The following is a 19690-nucleotide window of genomic DNA, read 5'->3' on the forward strand; positions in this document are numbered from 1 at the left end:
AAAGGCATATTCTCTAGTGATAATAGTTTATGGAATAAAATGTGTATGCAGATAAACTTATTTAGGGAACATTGACTTAGAAAAATAGCAGCCTTACAGTTGGATTCACATTCTCTTTAGAAACTCCACATTTTATGACTCATCAAACAAGGATATTATATGTGACAATTTCCAAACATTTCATTTCTGAATTTTCTTTCCTAAGACACTCTCTGGGGGTGGTGATTTGTCTAATATACTCTTTTTCCATGAAAATTTCTTAAATGTTTAGAATGTATCTTGGTCCTATCCTGGTCCTGTGCTTCCAATGCTACTCAGGGTCCCTAGTACATCTTCTTCCAAGAATTTCTTCCTTAAAAAACAAAACAAAACAAAACAAAAAACACTACGTTTGATTGATGTTACTTACCTATGTGAATGGCTTCGGGCTGTCCACCAAGGATCATACTCCTGAAAGAAAAATGACCTTTACTCCTTTAGCAGCTCAAAGCTCTTCAGGTAGGGGTACACTATCAGGAGACTGTCAGCTTTCCGTGCTGGACTTTTCAACTGGCTTTGTCTGGTAAAGGCAGCAAGAGTTGCAGTGAATTCTAGTGTGGAAGAGCCAGGTTGTGTCCAGTGAACAGACTTTGAGAGCCCTCCTCTCTGTCTTCCAGCTCTTAGTCTCCCCCCCCATCCCGTTTATGCACCAGTTCCTTAGGCTTTGGCAGGGCCCTGGTTCCTGTGGTCACTTATTCTCAATGCTTTCAACCGTTTGTGGATTAGCCACTGCCCAACTCAATAAGAAGCTCCTCTGCCTGAGAGTAAAAGCAGCACAAAGCTATCTGTGCCTGGAGCCTGAGTACCATGCATTGTTTTGTTTATTTGATTTTTTTTTTTTTTTTTTTTTTTTTCCTGAGACAGGATTTCTCTGTGTAATAGCTAAACCTGGCTGTCCTGGAACTCTCCTTGTAGACCAGGCTGGCCTCAAGCTCAGAATGATCCTCCTGCCTCTGCCTCCCAAGTGCTGGGATTAAAGGCATGCACCACCATGCCAAGTGGTTAGTTGTTTTATGTTTTTGAGTTGGTTTTTAAATTTATTATAATTTATTCACATTTCATCTGGATTGTTATTCCCTCATTCTTACCATTTCCACCCTCCCCTTTCCACTCCATTCCCCTTCCCCAGACCTCTGAGGAGGGGCCCCCTTCCTCCACCATTTGGCCATGGTCCATCAGGTCTCATCAGGACCTGCATTCCCTTCCTTTGTGTGCCACCCATCTAAGGGGCAATGATCAAATGATAGGCACCAGAGTACATGGCAGAGGGTCTGAGGCAGTCCCCCTCCCTCCATCCCTCATCCCTACGGGGAGAATTAGCTGTGTGTTGGGTGTATCTGAACAGAGTTCTAGGTTCTCTGCTTGCATTGTTCTTGGTTGGTTTATCAGTTTGTGCAGGCCCCCTGTGGCCAGATCTGCAGGCCTTGCTGGGCTCTTTGTGGGGCTCCTGACCCCTCCTGGTCCTTCCATCCTCCACCCCTGGTCTTCCATACAACCTTCAGCATAATGCCAAAGTCTGGGACTTTGAGTCTGTACCTACTAAAACATCATTTTGTTTTTTGTTTGTTCCATCAAAACAGAACACACACACATGCACACACACACACACACACACACACACACACACACACACACACACACACTCCACAGTATTTTAATACACAATAATGCCTCATTCTATATGTCTTCCTTGGTAAATCATGTACACATTTAAAAAACTGTTAAATTTTAGTATTCATTCTTTTCATTTGGCTATCTTTTTCAGGGCCTTTGTTTTTGATAAGGCAAGAAAACGGTGCTACTGGTTCCCTTTCAATAGTATGTCAAATGGAGTGAAAAAAGGGTTTGGCCATGAGTTTGACCTCTATGAAAACAAAGGTAACTGCATTTTTCCTAAGCATTACATAACAAATGAAGGATAAAATCTACTTGGCATTCCTTGCCACACAGGCCTTCCCTGCAGAGGTTTTGGTTGGTTCTGCTCTGTGCCACAGTCAATCATTGCTTACGATTGAAGAAAGTGCAGACCTGACTACATGGTGGCTATTAGTGCATGACTTCCATGAAAGGCTGTGCGTCTCAGACTTTCCTTAATTGAAATCCCTCTCCCTCGTCAGCTAGTCTACCCTGCATTCATCGTCTACACGTCATTTGTGTTTTTAGATCAGGGTACCCTATACTGGGAAAAACTGTAAGATGAGGATAATACTTTAAATTAAACAACTTTATGTAGCTCACGTTGTACTGGTGGTTGGTGAGACAAAGCATAGAGATTTGGGGCAACTAAGTTGAATTCATATATACGTGCTTGAAAAGTTGTTTGAATTAGGAATTGAAATTGTTAATTCGTCTATCATGTGGTATCATATTATATATGATATGGTATATAAAGTATTTTTGCAGTTTAAAAGCAAAAATTACCAATGGGATAATTATAGAATATTAAATATACATCTTACTGAATAAATGGACTTAAAATATTAAGAACAAAATAAGTGATATATGAAATAAAATGGAAGAAAATAAAACTGATTTATCTAGCTCAGTAAAAATTGTTTGGGTTTGTTTTGTCATCACCTAAAATAATTATGAGTGGAATGTATGAAACTAATCCTTTTTTATTTTTTTACAAAAAAATCTATTGTGTCCTATTGAATTAGAATATAGATGACAAATACAGACACCTTTATTATTGATGGAATGGATATTTAAATAAAAGTTAATAGTAGAAAATAAATCAATTTTTACATATACCAATAATTTTGCATATCTGAAATTTAATTATTGATTGAACAGTCATTTTTTATTCAGTCTTTCCCTAGTTGGCTAGGTGTACATCCAAATTGTCTGATAACTAATATTCCCTGTTTAGAACTCACCTCTCTAAATTAGAAGTTGAAATGTTAGCAAAATAAGGGAGATAATAATTAACTAAATGTAGTATGTCATAAAAATACACACACAGGGAAGGAGAAAGGAACACAGAGAGAGGATAAAACAAGACAAAACAAACCTGTACAATTTTTACTGAGCTAGATAAATCAATTTTATTTTCTTACATTTTATTTCATATGTCACTTGTTTTGTTCTTAATATTTTGTCTATTTATTCAATCAAATCACAGTGTCCTAACCATTTGAATATGAAAACTACTCCAAAAGAAAGATAAAGAATAATCTGTAGTTAGCCTGTATTATATGCTCAAAATTAAAATTAATGCCTATTTGACTTGTTTGTTTTGTATTATTCTGAAACGTGTTATGTTAAAAATACTAGTGGAAGCTTTAGGCAAGAACTTTCATTACATGCATTAATGACTTTCAGGCTTATGTGGATTCTTATTTTTTTTCTCTCCAGTAAGTGCAGCATGTGTTTCATGTAGTTCTAACATTTGTTTCCATCTATGCTATTCAATAGACTATATTAGGAATTGCATCATTGGTAAAGGAGGCAGCTACAAAGGGACGGTCTCCATCACTAAGAGTGGCATCAAGTGTCAGCATTGGAATTCCATGATCCCCCATGAGCACAGGTAAGAACAGCATGAAGAAAAGAGGGAGCACCCTCCCCTGTCTGCATGTGAACAGTTGTTCAGTCATCCTCCTGTCAGCAGCTGCTGGGCTGGGCAAGGCCAAAGCTTAATTAGTATACAACGATGTAAATGTGTATTATTTAAATGTGCGGGACTTTTTTTTTTTTTTTTTTTTTGCTTTACTTCAGTGTCTCAATTTGTTGATGTTATTGGAAAGGATTTTCTCTGTTTATAAACTGTGAGAGACTACCCTGGATTCATGGAGAAGCCATGATTTGGACCTGTGATCTACAACGGGTGTGCTTACACTTTGGGAAATCTCAGCTTTGGCTGCATGTTAAAAATGACCCACTGCAAACCTTTCAAAGTGTTACTACCCAAGGTACAAACAGACCAGTTTAATTAGAGCTTCCAGCATAGGAGTGAGAATAAGGCTCCAGGAGATTCTAGGATCTATTCTAAAGTGCCAATAAAGCTGAGATCCACTCCTCAAAGTGCCTTTACCTCAGGTTCACTAGCTTCTTCATCTTTATGTCATCTGTTGCCTAAAGCCCTGGAAAACATTTTCTTTTTTTTTTTACATTTTTTTTTTCTTGAACACTAAATATTTACACTGAAGAGAACTTTATTGACTATAGCAAAAGAATAGTATTTGAGGGTCAAAAAGAGATAACTGTCATAGGCATATGAGGTTTCAATCCTTATGGAGGAAAAACATAAACCTTTTATAGGCACTTGAGGACTTAATGGCTCCACGATCTTCAGACCTATTTCACAAATAATTTCAGTAAGAATCAAATAGTTTAAAACACCTCTCCCTGGACAGACACTTCAGTACAAGTGTTAGTTTACCATGCCCACATTCCCAGTAGACAGCTTGTTAACTGGACTATTTCATATATTCCTTGGACAAATAGCAAAGTGAATTGTTTTCTGTTCTTAGTCATGCAGTGCAAATGTAGCCTAAAGAAACAGCATTTTCACAAACAACCTTAGTGTTTTCAGGTTTTTTACGGAGAAGGTAAATGGAGTTACCAAGGTATGAGTCCTGGGAGTTTCACATTGTATCCAGTATGCACAGCGACCCTCCAGCATGCGGCCCTGGGTCTATCCAAAGTAGACGTGCTGTGACTTAGCTGCAATAGTGAAATACGATGTTCGTTTCTTCCTCATTTTAAAAAAGCATACATTTGCAAGGTGATTAATTTTATTTTAGGAAGTAGATATGAGTTAACCAACTGATTATAAAGTAAAAGTTCATTTGTTCCATGCTATAACCAAAGCTTTGGGCATTGCCTTATAAACACTAGCTAGTGACTGTTCAAATTGATCAGTTCTGTAGTATTTCAGTAATAGGAAACAACACATTTTCCAAATTATCACAACAGTTATCAAGGAATACCTCTGAAACAGAATTACCACTAGGTTAGAAAGAAATAATGCAATTAGTTTTGTCTTCCTTAGGGGTTTGCATACTGAAGAAAACCCATTGGTTGCATAGTTAAACCTGATTTTTTCACAAACAAAGGAGTACCATCATAATCAATCCTACCTTAGACCAGGAGAGTGTGCTAGGCTCCCTATAAGAGGTTTTATTTCAACCCAAATTCTCTATGACTGTTATTCTTTTTTCGAGGAGTAAATGTGAAATAGATCTCCCTGGGAACTGGCTTTCCTATCCAATCAGACATTTTGCCAAGGAACTTCTAAATCTTGTGATTTACAAGTATACATTTGAGGGTATCTTGCATATTATTCAAATCCTTTTTATTTAATGAGGGAAATATTTAATTTTCACCAACTAACAGTTTTATTGGTATGTCTTCATGATAGCTTAACACTTTCAAATTAGGTGTTAACTAAAGACAAATTTTATGGGCAATGGAAAAAGAAATATGTTTTTGTATAGCAGAGTGATTTATTGTTCACTTTCTAAACCAAAATATTTTACAAATGGCTTAATGGAAAGATGATGATAGATGTTGAAATTAGTATAAAGCTTAACAGAAAATCAGGTGACCTGATATCTACATCTATACCCTTCACCAGGTTCTTAGCATTCATTAATGAAGCAGATGATGGAACAGATCACATTTCCTATGAACACAGTTTATATTAAAAGAAAGAGCGAGAGAAAGAGGAGGCTAGCACCCAGAAGACCTAGTTTATGGTTTAGAGTATATTTGGACATAACCCAGTTTTAAGTATTTCTTCACTTATCTCTCCCAAACTTTGCTAACAGCAAGGACAGAGATAAAAATAGTATCTATGTGAATAGAAGCGCAGTATAGGCCCCACGGGCTGGCATAGGCCTTTTGGGTAAGAAGTGCTCATAAACATTTGTCTAATGAACACCTACAAGTGAAAGAGTGGGTGAGGCTTTGTGCTCTGGCCAAGGGTGGGATTTTCAAGGTAATCAGAGAGAATACCTTATGATACAAAAGAAAGACAGCTGGTTTGCCGGGAAAGGTAAAAAACACCAGATAAAGAAATGAGAAACTCTTTAACCTCCTTGTCCTAAGGAGGGATTTGATGTAAACTGATTCATAATTATAAGAACAAGCACATCTCTTCATTTCTTGATTTCAACTCCAGTGGGAATTTTTTCTTCTTTTGGTCATCCTTAATTTAAATTTCTACTTCTCTCTGTTTCTTTCTATTTGTATTTTTCTTTAAAAAAAAAAAAAGGCAAAACAAACAAACAAGCAAACAAAATCCCCACCACTTCTTCTTTATGGCTTTTTAATTTAAAAAAAATTTTTGGCTCTACAAATAACCTCGATGCTCCACCTCCTATCCTTGATCTCTCTGGAACAATAATCTTCTGAAACTATAGATACTGAATAAGAATATATTGAACCTGTTCTATGTAGTTATTTTCTTACTTTTTTGGTTTTTTTTTTTTTTTTTTTTGTTTTGTTTTACTGGGTATTTTTATTTTATAACTTCAAACGTTTTCCCTTTTTTAAAAACAATTTTTTTCCTCACACATCATGCCTTGATTATTGTTTCCTGGTTCTCCCAGCTGCTCCCTACCACCTCTCCTAGCTGGATCCACACCCTCTTTGTCTCTCATTGGAAAACAAGCAGGCTTCTAGGAGATAATAATAAATATAACAAAATAAATTATAATAAGACAAAAACTACCACATCGGAGTTGGACAGGGAAAACAAAAAGAAGGAACAGATGCCAACAGAAGGCACAAGAACCAAAGACTCACACGTTGGTTCACTAGGGAATCCCATAAAAACACAGAAGTGGGAGCCATACTATACATGAGGAGGACCTAATCTGATCCATGCAGGCCTGGTGCATGCAGCCTCAGTCTCTGAAATCTAGTGTGTTAAGTAAAATGTTGCTTCTTTGAAGAACCTGAAACTAGATAAATAATTGTCAGGGGACCTTCATGCCCAGATGATAAGGACATAATAATCATCGGATTACTAATAGCTAATATTACCACCACTTGTTCCTAATATAGTTACAATAGAGTTTTCTTAAATACATTTGGTTGATGAGTTACTTTATCAAATACATAAAGCAAATGACAGTTATATTTCTGGTAGAGAAATATTTTGCTACTAGTTTACTATGAACTTTTGAAGAAGTGTAAACAAAATGAAAATATATAAGACATAGACACAAAATTCTAGAGTGATAATGCCACAACTAAGAAAAGACAAATGTCTTACTTTTTGAAAATCAATTCTCGTTAAGGTTTTAGAAATTATAATTGTGTTTAATTACATTGTAGCATCTGTCACTCACATGATCTAATGTTTTATTTCCATTTCCTATATTTAAAATGCTGGGGAAGTAAAGATATAAATACTTTATAGAAATAAACCTTGCAGTTGCTTGATTCTTATAATGTTGGTGTGGCTCCTTGCACATATTTTGTAATTTCTTAGAACGGAGTATTTATTTTGGTCACTGACTTCTGTCTTTGGAAAGCCTGAGTCTGGTGTTCCTTCATGCTCAGACAGAAGCTTTTTTAAAAAATTTTTTATTAATTTATTCTTGTTACATCTCAATGGTTATCCCATCCCTTGTATCCTTCCATTCTTCCCTCCCTCCCATTTTCCCCTTATTCCCCTCCCCTATGACTGTGTATGAGGGGGATTTCCTCCCCCTGTATATGCTCATAGGGTATCAAGTCTCTTCTTGGTAACCTGCTGTCCTTCCTCTGAGTGCCACCAGGCCTCCCGCTCCAGGGGACATGTCAGACAGAAGCTTTACCTTGTAAAATGTTGCTTGGAGTATAATGCATGCTAGTGTTTATTCTGTAGTTGAATAACTTTATTTTTTAAAAAAGATTTTTCCCTACATCCTCCTTTTTGATTAGTATATAATAACTTCAACTATAGCATGTTATATTTTGATGATGTGTATGACCAGCTCAGGATAATTAGCATATCCATTTCTCAATTAGAATGACATTGAATAGAAAAGACATTTCAATCATATGTACTGAGAGACTTAAAATTTTAATCTTTGTATTCATGCAGAAATCTGAGGCCAATAAATGTAAAAATAGCTTTCAGCAAAAGCCCAGTTAACTACTAAACATGTGATTGAGTTGGGAAATTTTTTACTTATATTGCTTACGGAGGGATTTTCTATCTTAGGATGCTTTGTAGCAGGCAAATATAGGATCCAATACCATACGCATTACAAACATAAAAGGTTTTCTCCTTTTCTCTTGTTGGAAGATATTTCTGGGTCACAGAATGCCAAGAATCTTTAGAAGTTTCAGGTGCAGTTATTACACTCAATGACACTCACTTGTGGCCCAAAACTAAGAACGCCAAGCCTTAGTCTCAGCCATCATTTAAAAAAATTTGAAGACAACAAGCCATTTGATTACTTCTTATGACAGTGACAATGGGTATTAATTGTAGTGAATATGGTTGAAATTTGTTAAGTGTCAACTACTCGTCATCTCCTGGAACTTCTATAAATTACCGTTAAAAAGTCTGTATCATTATCAAGGTTTGGGTTTTCTTAGGGAATGAGTAAGCTAATAGTTTGGAGGGGTTAAAGTATGTGCTGGGGCTTCGCAGTTGGCATGAATAGGAGTTAAAAGTGGTACCCAGCCTTATGTTGATCCTGTATTATTGGTTTATGCTATGTCAACAATATTTTGGCAATTGTGAAGAAACAAAAGTGTGTGTGTGCCTGAGTGTGAGGAGGGGCACAATGGAAGGAGGGAGAGGGAGAGGGAGGGTGGGAGAGGGAGGCAGGGAGAAGGAGAGGAAAGGAGGGAGAGGGCGAAGGAGGGAGGGAGGGAGGGAAGGAGGGGCAGAGGGAGAAGGAGAAGGAGAGGGAGTCCTCATGAAGAAAGTGGTATATAAGCAGATAAGGAGATAGATAATGACCCTGGATCTGCAGCTTATAGGTGAGATCTGGAGAGTCAACTGCAGATGGAGTTGGTTCAGTTTTTCCTAAATGGCCTTGTCTGATCATTTGTTAACTGTGATTGGTGTTTTGAAGTTGTATTTTATAAAACACAGTTATATTTCAGGATATTTGGGCTTGAGGAAATTCATGGGCTAGTAATTATTAATTTGATGTGAGATCCAGAATTTTTTAGGTAAATTTTAATAAAATTCAAATATTTTTAAGAATATTGGAAATGGCAAATATACAAAGTCACATAAGGTAGACAAGTTTCTCTACTTTTGAGAAAAATGTACCTAGTAACTGATAATAGCCCAACACTAAAGTTGCATGTTCTTACCCTGTGATGATTATCATTTTAAAACTAGCTTTTTGCCTTCGAGCTATCGTGGTAAAGACCTACAGGAAAACTACTGTCGAAATCCTCGAGGCGAAGATGGGGGACCCTGGTGCTTCACAAGCAATCCAGAGGTACGCTACGAAGTCTGTGACATTCCCCAGTGTTCAGAAGGTAAATGAACCTGAATGTATCACGGGGTGCTGCCCCCACATGTAGAACTGTAACTCATATTAAAGGCTGCAATGAATATATGGCTCATTCAAGTGCAAGTATAGATAGATATGGGAGCGTTCTCGCACAATGTGTCAACAAACCTGTGGTCAGCAGATTCTTGCAAGATAACAAAAGACAGTTAACAATGTGAATTTCAATGGCAGGAGGGAGGACACTGTTCTGGGAAAGGAACTGTGGGCATTTACCTGTTCACTTGCCTACCTCTAATTCTATCCTCATAGACCACCAGAGAGGACCTACGATCTAGGTCAACCTTTGGGGTCACATATCATAAATCCTGAGTATCAACTCTTTGCACTAAAATTCATGACTGTGGCAAAATTGCAATTATAATGTAGCTACAAGAATAATTTCACAGTCTGGGGTCACTGCAATGTGAGGAACCACTGACCGTGATTAAAAATATGCTTATTATTAATTGTTCTGGTGCTATTCATCCAGAACCTGCTTCTGAAGAAATGTGCTTAAAACTACTCTGATGTATCTCAGTGCAGGTTGTGTAGAGTCAAGATGTGAAATGCCAGGGCTCACTGAAACTGAATATTTCCATGTGATTTCTGTCAAATGTGAATGCAACCAAATGTGAGACATAACTGGTACTCAGTGCCATTCAGAATAGTGTCTGAGGAGATTAAAAATTGTATCTCGAATTGCTCAGAAGGCCAGCACCTAAGCCAAGATGGTGGTAGAATGGCCATTTCAGCATTGTGTATGGTTGAATTTTTTCAGATATTTGCCTATAGATTAAACTGAATTTTCTTCTTTAATTCTGTCAAAATCCCTATGATTTTACAAACCCAGATGAAACACAGATTAAATCATTTTCAGATTGATTAAGATTTTGAAGTACTTGGGGAAGGGGAGAGGCTTCTGGAATGCTGTCCGTTTTTATAGTTGGGTATCATACCTGTTTATGAATATCTTCCATGAATATCCATTTCATATTATGTTTCTATTAATCACCTAACAAGTAAAGGAATTGTTAGCTAATTGTCATGGAGAAGGTAAACATGTTTGTGATTAATTACGTTAAAATCCTTGACCTCAATGTGCTACAGACAGTGTGTCTCTGTAAATTCTTACTTTACATTACATGTCATATTCTGTTCGCTCCAACACCTTCATTGTTTTATTTACTTTTAAAAATAATAAACTTATCTGTGATAACATTATGAATAAGTCTGTTTTGTATGAATAAGTCTGTAATTTGTATTTGTCTCTAAATTACACATGGAAGAAAATAAACCCTTTACTCCTAGGAAGTCTCCACTGTCATGATTTTCTGAGACTGAGAATCACTGGCGAGTTTGATTTGTTGGTTTTGTTGGGTCTGAGAAAGTGTTTGGAGGGCAGGTAGTTTGTTCATAGTGCTTAGCCTAACTGTTGCATTACCTTCCTTGTTCTTATTGGGATGTGAATTTCAACCCCCCTCCTTTCTTATGAAATACATTGACATTTATTCTCAGAGGGGATTTTTTTTTAAAGTTCTAGGGAAAAAAGTACTTTAAAACAGTCCAATTCTTAGGTATCCTTAGGGGCATGTTGTTCCTCAATAATTTGAGGCCATGGACATCTTATAGGGAAGAATCTCATTCACTTGTGTGAAAAACACTTGAAACTGTTGGTCACCATGTTGTTAAAGGTTGCAGACAAACACAGAGACCTTACAATAGAATAAGCCTTTAAGAGAAGTGACTGAACACGTGCGCAATGGGTTAAACACATTCTAGGCATCATGAGTTGAACAGTGAGATTTTTACATTTGAGCGAAAAAGGCCTCACAGAAGACCTGTTCATTTTCTACAGCAACAACAATGGTTTTGCCTTCTAAAACCTAACTTTTTTTTTTTTTTGCTAACTTATAGTTAATGTACTTTTATCACATTATACCACATTTATTGCATATTGTTTCTGTATATTTTATCAACTGTTACTTAGATTTTAAAGACAAGGAAATTAGTCTCCTAAAAACTATTACCTCATACGCTTAGAAGTTTAGAATACATCACACAGTGAGGCCCTGGGGCCAACAACATCCATATCTTCTGGGACCTTATTACTGATTAACCTAGCCAGATCTGCTTAACAAGGATCTGAATATTAAGGATATCCAAAGGTGACATGTATGCACATTAAATGTGGAGGCAGATTGATGTACCGTATTTGTTCTAGAAAGTAGTCATGTTATGTAGTCAATAATTTCATCCATGTAATAATTTTTCCTAATGCTGTTAAAAATTTAAGTCTGACAATATTTTAAAATAATTTCCATAGTAATGCTTCCCAGAAAATAATTATATTCAATTTTATTAGCAGATATACTATTACAAACTGTAAAAAACCAGTTACGAGTAGTACATTACAATGGAAATTGTATATTTGGAGGCTTATTTGTTATGTGAAACTGAACTTGGGTAATTCACTTTGTCACTGAATACAAAGGAGCAAGCAACAATAATAAGTGTTGCAGTGTTTTCGTGGAAAACATCAAACCTTATATCCTTTTAAAAATGGGGATAACTAAATAAATTTGTTTCATTCAAATGGAAAGCTGAACTGTGATGAGACATAGCCCATGTGGAACATTTCAGTGTGGAACTGACTGCGGTTAAACTGATCTCCTTTCTTTCTGAGCTTTCACACCAACCTCCTTTACAGTTTAGGTGCCTATTGGTCATATCCTGGGCAATCGTCATATCACATGAAAGGCGCTGAACTGGTACCTTATCTTATTTCATAAATTTTCCCATATGAAAAGAAAGTAGATGGGCCAATCCAATACGTGGGTCATATATTCCAGATAGTTAATAGTTAATGTCCTGTTGTGTTATAAATGTAAACATTTCAAAAGAAGAGATCACTCTAATGCCACAGACCAAGACACTCCCAATATTTATTAGGCAAGAATCCAGTGGATAAATTAATTTTAACATGAATATCTTTCCTCACTTCAGCTAAGGTTAGGTGATCAATGCTCACAAGATACAAATGATGTGTGTGGGGAAGTTGGCCGGATTCATAGGCGAGCCAAGCAATGATTTATTCCAGGATGCTTGCTGTGCTACAAATCAACCTTCTGTTTGAGAAATCTCATTTGCAGCTAGTTGATGTGACTCAGTTTTCAGTGTGACTTGAGACCAGCCAGAGGTGAACAATTAATTAACCCGCAGAGCCGTCAGTATGATCCTGCATAATTAGATCAGCTTATACATTTTTTTAAAGAGTGGGTGCGCGGAGTTCAGTAGCAGGTCATCTTCTGTCCTAAGGTAGGTAAGAACGCTAGCTTGCCCAGCTACTCAGCATGAACGTTTACTAACAGAAGGGAGCTGTGATTATATGATTATCTATAAAAGCTTTGTGTTATTTAACTTGCAGCAGACCAATTGTCTGATTGGTCTCTTAAGTATATTAATTTTTAATGGACTGTAGTAATGTACTCTGCACTCTGTTGGTGTCATCAGATCTTGTATATGTTTAGAGGGTAAGCTGAAAAAGAATTACTATTCTGCTTATGATACAGACATTGAGATCTTGAATAATAGCTAACTCGGGAGTAATTTGCAGTTGTCTCTTATTTGTCCAGTTTTGATGTAGTTTTGCATAATTATTGAAAATTAGGCAGCATTATGTCCTTATGCTAAATCTCTATGAAACAAACTTAAAAATATTTAAATTACATGATACATCCCAGAGGTATTATTTTATAGTGCTATTTATGGGCATAAGATCCCAATTTAAAATTAAGATGTACAGCTGTTTGATTTTGTAAAAATAACTGATTGGTTTATTGTTCTTTAATGCTATTGGTTTTACTACCAGAAACAATTAACACAGCATACTTTAATTTTATTAGTTGAATGCATGACCTGCAATGGCGAAAGTTATCGAGGTCCTATGGATCACACAGAATCAGGCAAGACTTGTCAGCGCTGGGATCAACAGACACCTCACCGGCACAAATTCTTGCCAGAAAGGTACCATCTCAACAGATTTTGATGCCATTAATCCTTCTCCTTACAAACTGCTGTTCATGCTGTAATACACCACCACGAAACAACTTCTGTGCTTTCCTTCTGGGACGCAGGCAGATACGTTGGAATTAGCCTTCCTATGGTGGCTTCTGCCACAGCTGCTGGAGGCTTTAGCTCTGCAGAAAGTATACTTGGACTGATTGGATTCACGAGCAAACATTTGAGAACAGTAGCTTCACTTTCAATTGAGTTGCTTAAGTTAGAAAGATTTTGAGCAAACCTGGCATGAGGTGCAGAATGGAGACAGTAGTGGAAGTCTCCTCTTGTTTCCCATAGCAGTAAACAGACAGAAACTAAACCAGACAAAACAAAAAGCAGTCTGATGTGGCTATAAAAAAAAATAGCTGCTTTGGTAGGGCCAGCCTCCCTGCAGGTAGCGGAGCTAAATGCAACCTCGAGTACTTAGGATCCATGTCAAATCCCTTAACATCATTCATGTCTGTAATAAATAGAAAGAGGACACAAAAAATAACTTGGATATTTTATCCTTATGTACTTTAACATTTCTAACGCAAACATTCATTTCATGTCAAAATTTTGAGTTGAGAAAAGAAAGCAAAGTGTAATTAATTTTATAATAAAGAATTAAAATGCAAATATTAATCTATTTCTATCTTCTTTTGGGAATTGCTGTAAATTGCTTTGAAATTTTTATTTATTTTTGTTTATTTTTTCATTTTGTTATTGTAAATGGAATGAAAACTTTTTTTTAGTGTATGTTATTTCTTTTAAGTAAGAACAGAAAGTATATGGTAGCAATTAAATTCAAATCACCAGTTCAGGACGCTGCTAATTTAAAGAGAGGTGGGATGTGGAGAAAGTGGTGTGATGGAGTTCGTCTCTTGCTCCAGTGGAGGTGAGGGCATGACCTAGCAAGGCTCCATTTCGAGCACTGAACTGTCATTAGTAGCAAAGCTATTGAAACCGGACTTCAGTCTGAAGTTTAAGCCTGCCCTAGAAAAGAAGCTGCTTCCTTAATGAGCACTCTACACAAGGTCATGTTTGTGGAATTTGTATTTAATTGGACTCTATGAAAAAGAGATGCAGTTGGAGGTCCTAATTGGGAGACAAGCTCCAAATGGACCTAACTTATTAACAAAGAGGATGATATTGTATCATTAATGGAATGTGTGTGTTAAATTGGATGGTTGGTGACTTGCAGGCTCTATAAAACAGAAAGGAAGGAAACTTGTTCTTTTCCTAACTCTAGCATCCAAGCTAAGTGGAAAACTATTCTGTGACTTGAGGGCTGTGTGGTATTTCTAGGCAGATTTACGTGACACTTTTCTTGGTGTGGTTTGCAGATATCCCGACAAAGGCTTTGATGATAATTATTGCCGCAATCCTGATGGCAAGCCGAGGCCATGGTGCTACACTCTTGACCCTGACACCCCTTGGGAGTATTGTGCAATTAAAATGTGCGGTAAGCTAGGGTCAAATTTATTGCTTCCTTTTCCTCTAACAGACTGGATCTAAGCAGCAGTTATTAGGGAGATAGGTTAACAACTATTTTATTTGCTATCTTAGCATGCCTCAGTTTTAACATTTTCAGACTGTGTTGTGTCATCCTACCCAACCCTTGCAATTTTCATATAGCAATTGTTTTAAAAGGGATACATGCATAAGCGTACACATATAAACATGTTTGTTTATATATGGTGGTATGATGTAAATATGGTGGTAAATACTTGCAGTTTAATGATACCAAGAAAAATTTAAAAAGCCCATAATCAGGGAATATGTATACAAGTATAAAGCTCTCCAACTTCTCCTGGATGCTTTCTCTGCCTATTCTCTGTGAGTTGGCGCTTAAGCTGTCATTGAACAGCAAACCTCTTTTGGATCATGACAGGCCTACAATGGGGAAAACTATGCTTCATAGAAGCTGTTTACTGGTATCTTTAATGTCCAGTGGTCGATGCCCTCCCTCAGGCCTGCCTTGGACATGGCCCTTAGCTAAATACTAAGGATGCAAGCTAAATATCTCATCTTCTTACTTGCCATATTGCTTTAAATTTGTGAGTGTAGTCCTCTGTTTTTCTTTTATTCTAACCCATTTCTTCTTTTCTCTTCTTTAGAGTTACATTATGTAATAGTAATTAGATAGAGACATGGTTTTACAAGGCAAAAGTTTTTATTTTTGCAACTGGAATCTAAAATGCTTAAAGATCAGTAGAACTGCATAGATTTATGAAGATGTAATAATCTTGTAAATCGGTTGGTAGTTTAAAGCTATGTATTGGTATAGACGCATACAAAGAAATGGTTTATATAAAATCATGTGCCTGTGCCCAGCATAAGACAATATCATGTGGCCATGGATAGATAGTTGGAGCTTTCCCTGTACCACCTAGATGAGCAATGTCTTCTGAGCAAGCCTTACAACATTCAGACAATTCAGAGTACTGAATTGTCACTGTAATTCTTAGACCCACTAATAAAAGAAAGTGTTTGGGCAAGTCATAAGGACACAGAGAAGGGACACAGCATATGTGAATTGGTCACAGAATCTGGAAGCATCTCAGCTAATACTCAATGTTCCAGGGAGATTGAGTCATCTGTTTTGTCCTTTAAAATCTAAGATGACTCCTATGACAGTGTCACTCTGTTGAGACTGGATTAGTTCCACCCATTGACTTATTTAATCATACTCAACTTTCCACCTTTTTAGATCACTCAGACACAATACACCAATTGTTTGTGATCTAGGCATTATTAAAACATTTTCCTGGAATAAGGCGTAGTAAACATGCACACATGAATGCACAGTGCATTGACCCAGGAATGCATACTCACAGCACACGAACTCATCTTCACATGCGTACTCATGTGCATGCTCACCCTTTGACTGGTGTGTGTACACTGGGAAGCTTGAGGGATCCTCTCCCCTGTGGTTCTAAACCAAATCCTAAGGTTTTTAAAAATGTGCTTGTAAAAGGAAATGAAGAATGATGCTTTCATTTTTATCCTTTTCTACTCTTTGGAACAAAAGCACATTATCTAATACCACCTGGAATTTTACTATAACACATTGCCTTGAGGTTTAAAAACAATAAAGACAATAAAAAAAAGAGATATTGAAAATATATTAAAGCTGGACATGGTGGTGCGCACACCTTTAATCCCAGCACTCAGGGAGGCAGAGGCTGATGGATTGCTGTGAGTTCAAGGCCAGCCTGGTCTACAAAGTGAGTCCAGGACAGCCAAGGCTACACAGTGAAACCCAGTCTGAAATAAACAAAACCAACCAATCAATCAAACAAACAAAAAAACACATTACAAAACACATTACACACTTATGGCATTTATCAATGTGGGTTATTAATAACTGCTTATTTCTAGATGTCATAATTCATATACATATGTACACACATGCACTTCTGTGTGTCTCCTATAATCATAGAAAATTTATCAATTCAATTTCAGTATGTGAAGTTATTTCAGAGCAATATAATGAGATGAGAAATAAAAGACACCCCAAAACAGTACACAGAATACAGGCTATGAAGAAATAGGGTATAAATTAAAGGAACAAACAGTGAGAAGACAAAGTGCAGATGGATGTGAGTAGTCTTCAAGAGGTAGAATGTAAAGCATATATGTCACATTGGGAGGAGTCAGAAATGGGATGAAGATGCTTAGGTGAGAGGTGTGCATCTAGTGGGAAGGACAGGAAGTGCCTACATTAGATGAGTTGCATCTAGATCCACTTTTCTGTATGATGTTGGGGAGTGTCATTAGAAATTAAAAGCATGTGAATTCATTAGTAATAGTAAAAACATTGGATAGTAATACATGTAGTTTTAATAAGAATATCTATAGTTTCCAGAAATAGGAAATTCTATGGTATTGTAGTATTGTGTGTGTGTGTGTGTATGTGTGTGTGTGTGTGTGTGTGTGTGTTTCAAATATTTTAGTGCCCCCTTGATAGGAGGTAACCAAGCACTTTTTATTTACTTTGGGCACAAATGATCTGAGAGTACGGTTGTGAAGATAGTTTGATTCTGCAGGCCCCCAAGGTTCTCAGGAATGTTAGGTATACCTGAAGGTGACTTTGTGATATGCTAGATCACAGAATGTAGTTTTGGTCCTTTGGAGAACATGGATTAGAATACAGCTCTTGCCCAGTCTGGTTGATCTCAATCTCTCACCACCAGGAGATTTACCTACCTGGAGACTTCTACTGTCAAGATCTTTCTCTGAATTTCTTCATTAATCTTTCAGTAGGGTCTGTTCTGTGATTTAAATACTTATTTGCATGCTTGCTACAACCATTTATCTAGTTCAGAATCTAAAATCCTAGAATAATCCCAGCCCTAGAACTCTGCTCCATAGTTCCTGTTTTATACATCATCCACAGCTGTTTGTCTAATTGTATGTGGATTTTTTTAATTGGCCATTTTTACTCCTCACTGTCTCCTTTATGCCATAAAGTATTATTTTTCACCATCAGTATTCGGATGAAAGCTCTTCTAAGAGGAGTTATCAATCTATTCACTGTTTTCCTCTTCCATTTTCCTCAAACCACACTACAAAACCAATGACGTTTCAAAATTCTGGTGACATCATTTTTCATCCTTGAGCTGAACTGTAACACACACACACACACACACACACACACACACACACACACACACACACACATATATATGGGGGCAGGAAGAGAGAGAGAGAGAGAGAGAGAGGAGAGAGAGAGAGAGAGAGAGAGAGAGAGAGAGAGAGAGAGAGAGAGAGAGAGAGAGAGAGAGAGAGAGAGAGAGAGACATATTGAGGGTTTTCTTTGATACCAAATAAAGATAAAGCAAAGCATCTTTAATTCTTCTTCCACATTTTTAATGTCCTGAGTGACCTTATAATATACCATCTTTCTCTCTAGAAGTTGTTACTTTCTGTTCCAGGTACATATTTTGAACTTTTTCATTTTCTTTCTGCTATCTCATGAATTTGGAATTTCCATGATAATTCTTTTCCCCTTAAGGTTCCTTCTGCCTTCACTACTGTTTTCTCTCCTACCTTGTCTAAGGCATACCTCATGTAAATTTTATCTTTGCCATCGTTTTTGCCCGTAGCTATTCTTTCCTTTTTCTCCTCTTCCTCTTCTTCCTCCTCCTCTGCTCCATAGTTCCTGTTTTATACATCATCCACAGCTGTTTGTCTAATCGTATGTGGAGGCCCCCTCTGCCTCTTTCTTTTTGAGGCAGGATGGCATTATGTAGCTCTTGCTGGCCTAAAACTTATTGTATAGTTCAAGCTGGCTTAATTGTGGGGCATTCTTCTGCCTTTGCTGCCCAACTGCTGAGGTTACAGGTATATGCCATTAAGTACTATTTTCATTATCACTTCTAAATTATCCTTGACTTGGTCAAATATCTATCTATCTATCTATCTATCTATCTATCTATCTATCTATCTATCTATCTACTTATTTGTTTTTGAATCATTTTACTATGTAGCCCTGGCTGCCTTAATACTTTCTATGTAGACCCAACTATTCAATTCACTGAAATATGCTTGCCTCTGCCTCTTGAGAACTGGGATCAAAGGCATGTGCCACAATGCCCAGTTAAATACCTTCTTCTGTCCTTTTTTATATATTTATATCATATAGATATTGCTTTTCATGTCCGTAACTGATCAGAATCTTTTAGGTGCTTTTTTAAATTCATTTTTAATTTTTATTTGTTTGTTTCTCTACTCATATCTGGAGGCCCCATTAAGCAGAGTGCTTGGATATTGTAGGAGTCTAATAAAAAGTTGTTTATGAATTAAGGTTGATTCTTAGAAACTTGGAACTTTTTCACTTTTCTTTTTTGTTTCTTTGTATTTGTTTCTATGATTCTTGCTTTCCACATAAATGAGGTCTAATGTGTTGTTCCCCATTTTTCTACCATGGCCTAAGCTCACTCATAGACTTAAAGGCTTCAGCATTTGCTGGGCTAATGTGTTTTTTGCTGTTTACTGGCTTAGTATGTTTTTCTCCGGTCTTAGGTTATCTCACTTCTGTTATTCTGTTTCTTCTCTTTCTTATTTTTGAATTTATAGATGACTTTTATTTGACCAGAATTCTTTCCCAACACAGGCATCTATTTGAGGCATTTTGATAGACTGAACTG

The 19690-nt window shown here is 36.8% G+C and overlaps 1 protein-coding gene and 1 long non-coding RNA gene across 4 annotated transcripts in view; one reads left to right on the forward strand and one right to left on the reverse strand.

The window, feature by feature from the left end:
• Hgf (hepatocyte growth factor) overlaps positions 1-19690 on the forward strand; it is a 60206-nt gene that overhangs the window by 9534 nt on the left and 30982 nt on the right. For both annotated transcript variants that reach the window (XM_051152082.1, XM_051152081.1), the window contains 5 exons: positions 1805-1917; positions 3457-3571; positions 9341-9483; positions 13400-13520; positions 14882-15000. In XM_051152082.1, coding sequence (XP_051008039.1) covers positions 1805-1917; positions 3457-3571; positions 9341-9483; positions 13400-13520; positions 14882-15000 — 611 coding nt within the window. The remainder of the gene's footprint in view (positions 1-1804; positions 1918-3456; positions 3572-9340; positions 9484-13399; positions 13521-14881; positions 15001-19690) is intronic.
• LOC127194594 (uncharacterized) overlaps positions 1-19690 on the reverse strand; it is a 137168-nt gene that overhangs the window by 3700 nt on the left and 113778 nt on the right. For both annotated transcript variants that reach the window (XR_007831291.1, XR_007831290.1), the window contains exon 2: positions 410-450. This is a non-coding gene — a long non-coding RNA (uncharacterized LOC127194594). The remainder of the gene's footprint in view (positions 1-409; positions 451-19690) is intronic.

Source organism: Acomys russatus, chromosome 10, assembly GCF_903995435.1.
Source record: "Acomys russatus chromosome 10, mAcoRus1.1, whole genome shotgun sequence".
NCBI classification, from domain to species: domain Eukaryota; kingdom Metazoa; phylum Chordata; class Mammalia; order Rodentia; family Muridae; genus Acomys; species Acomys russatus.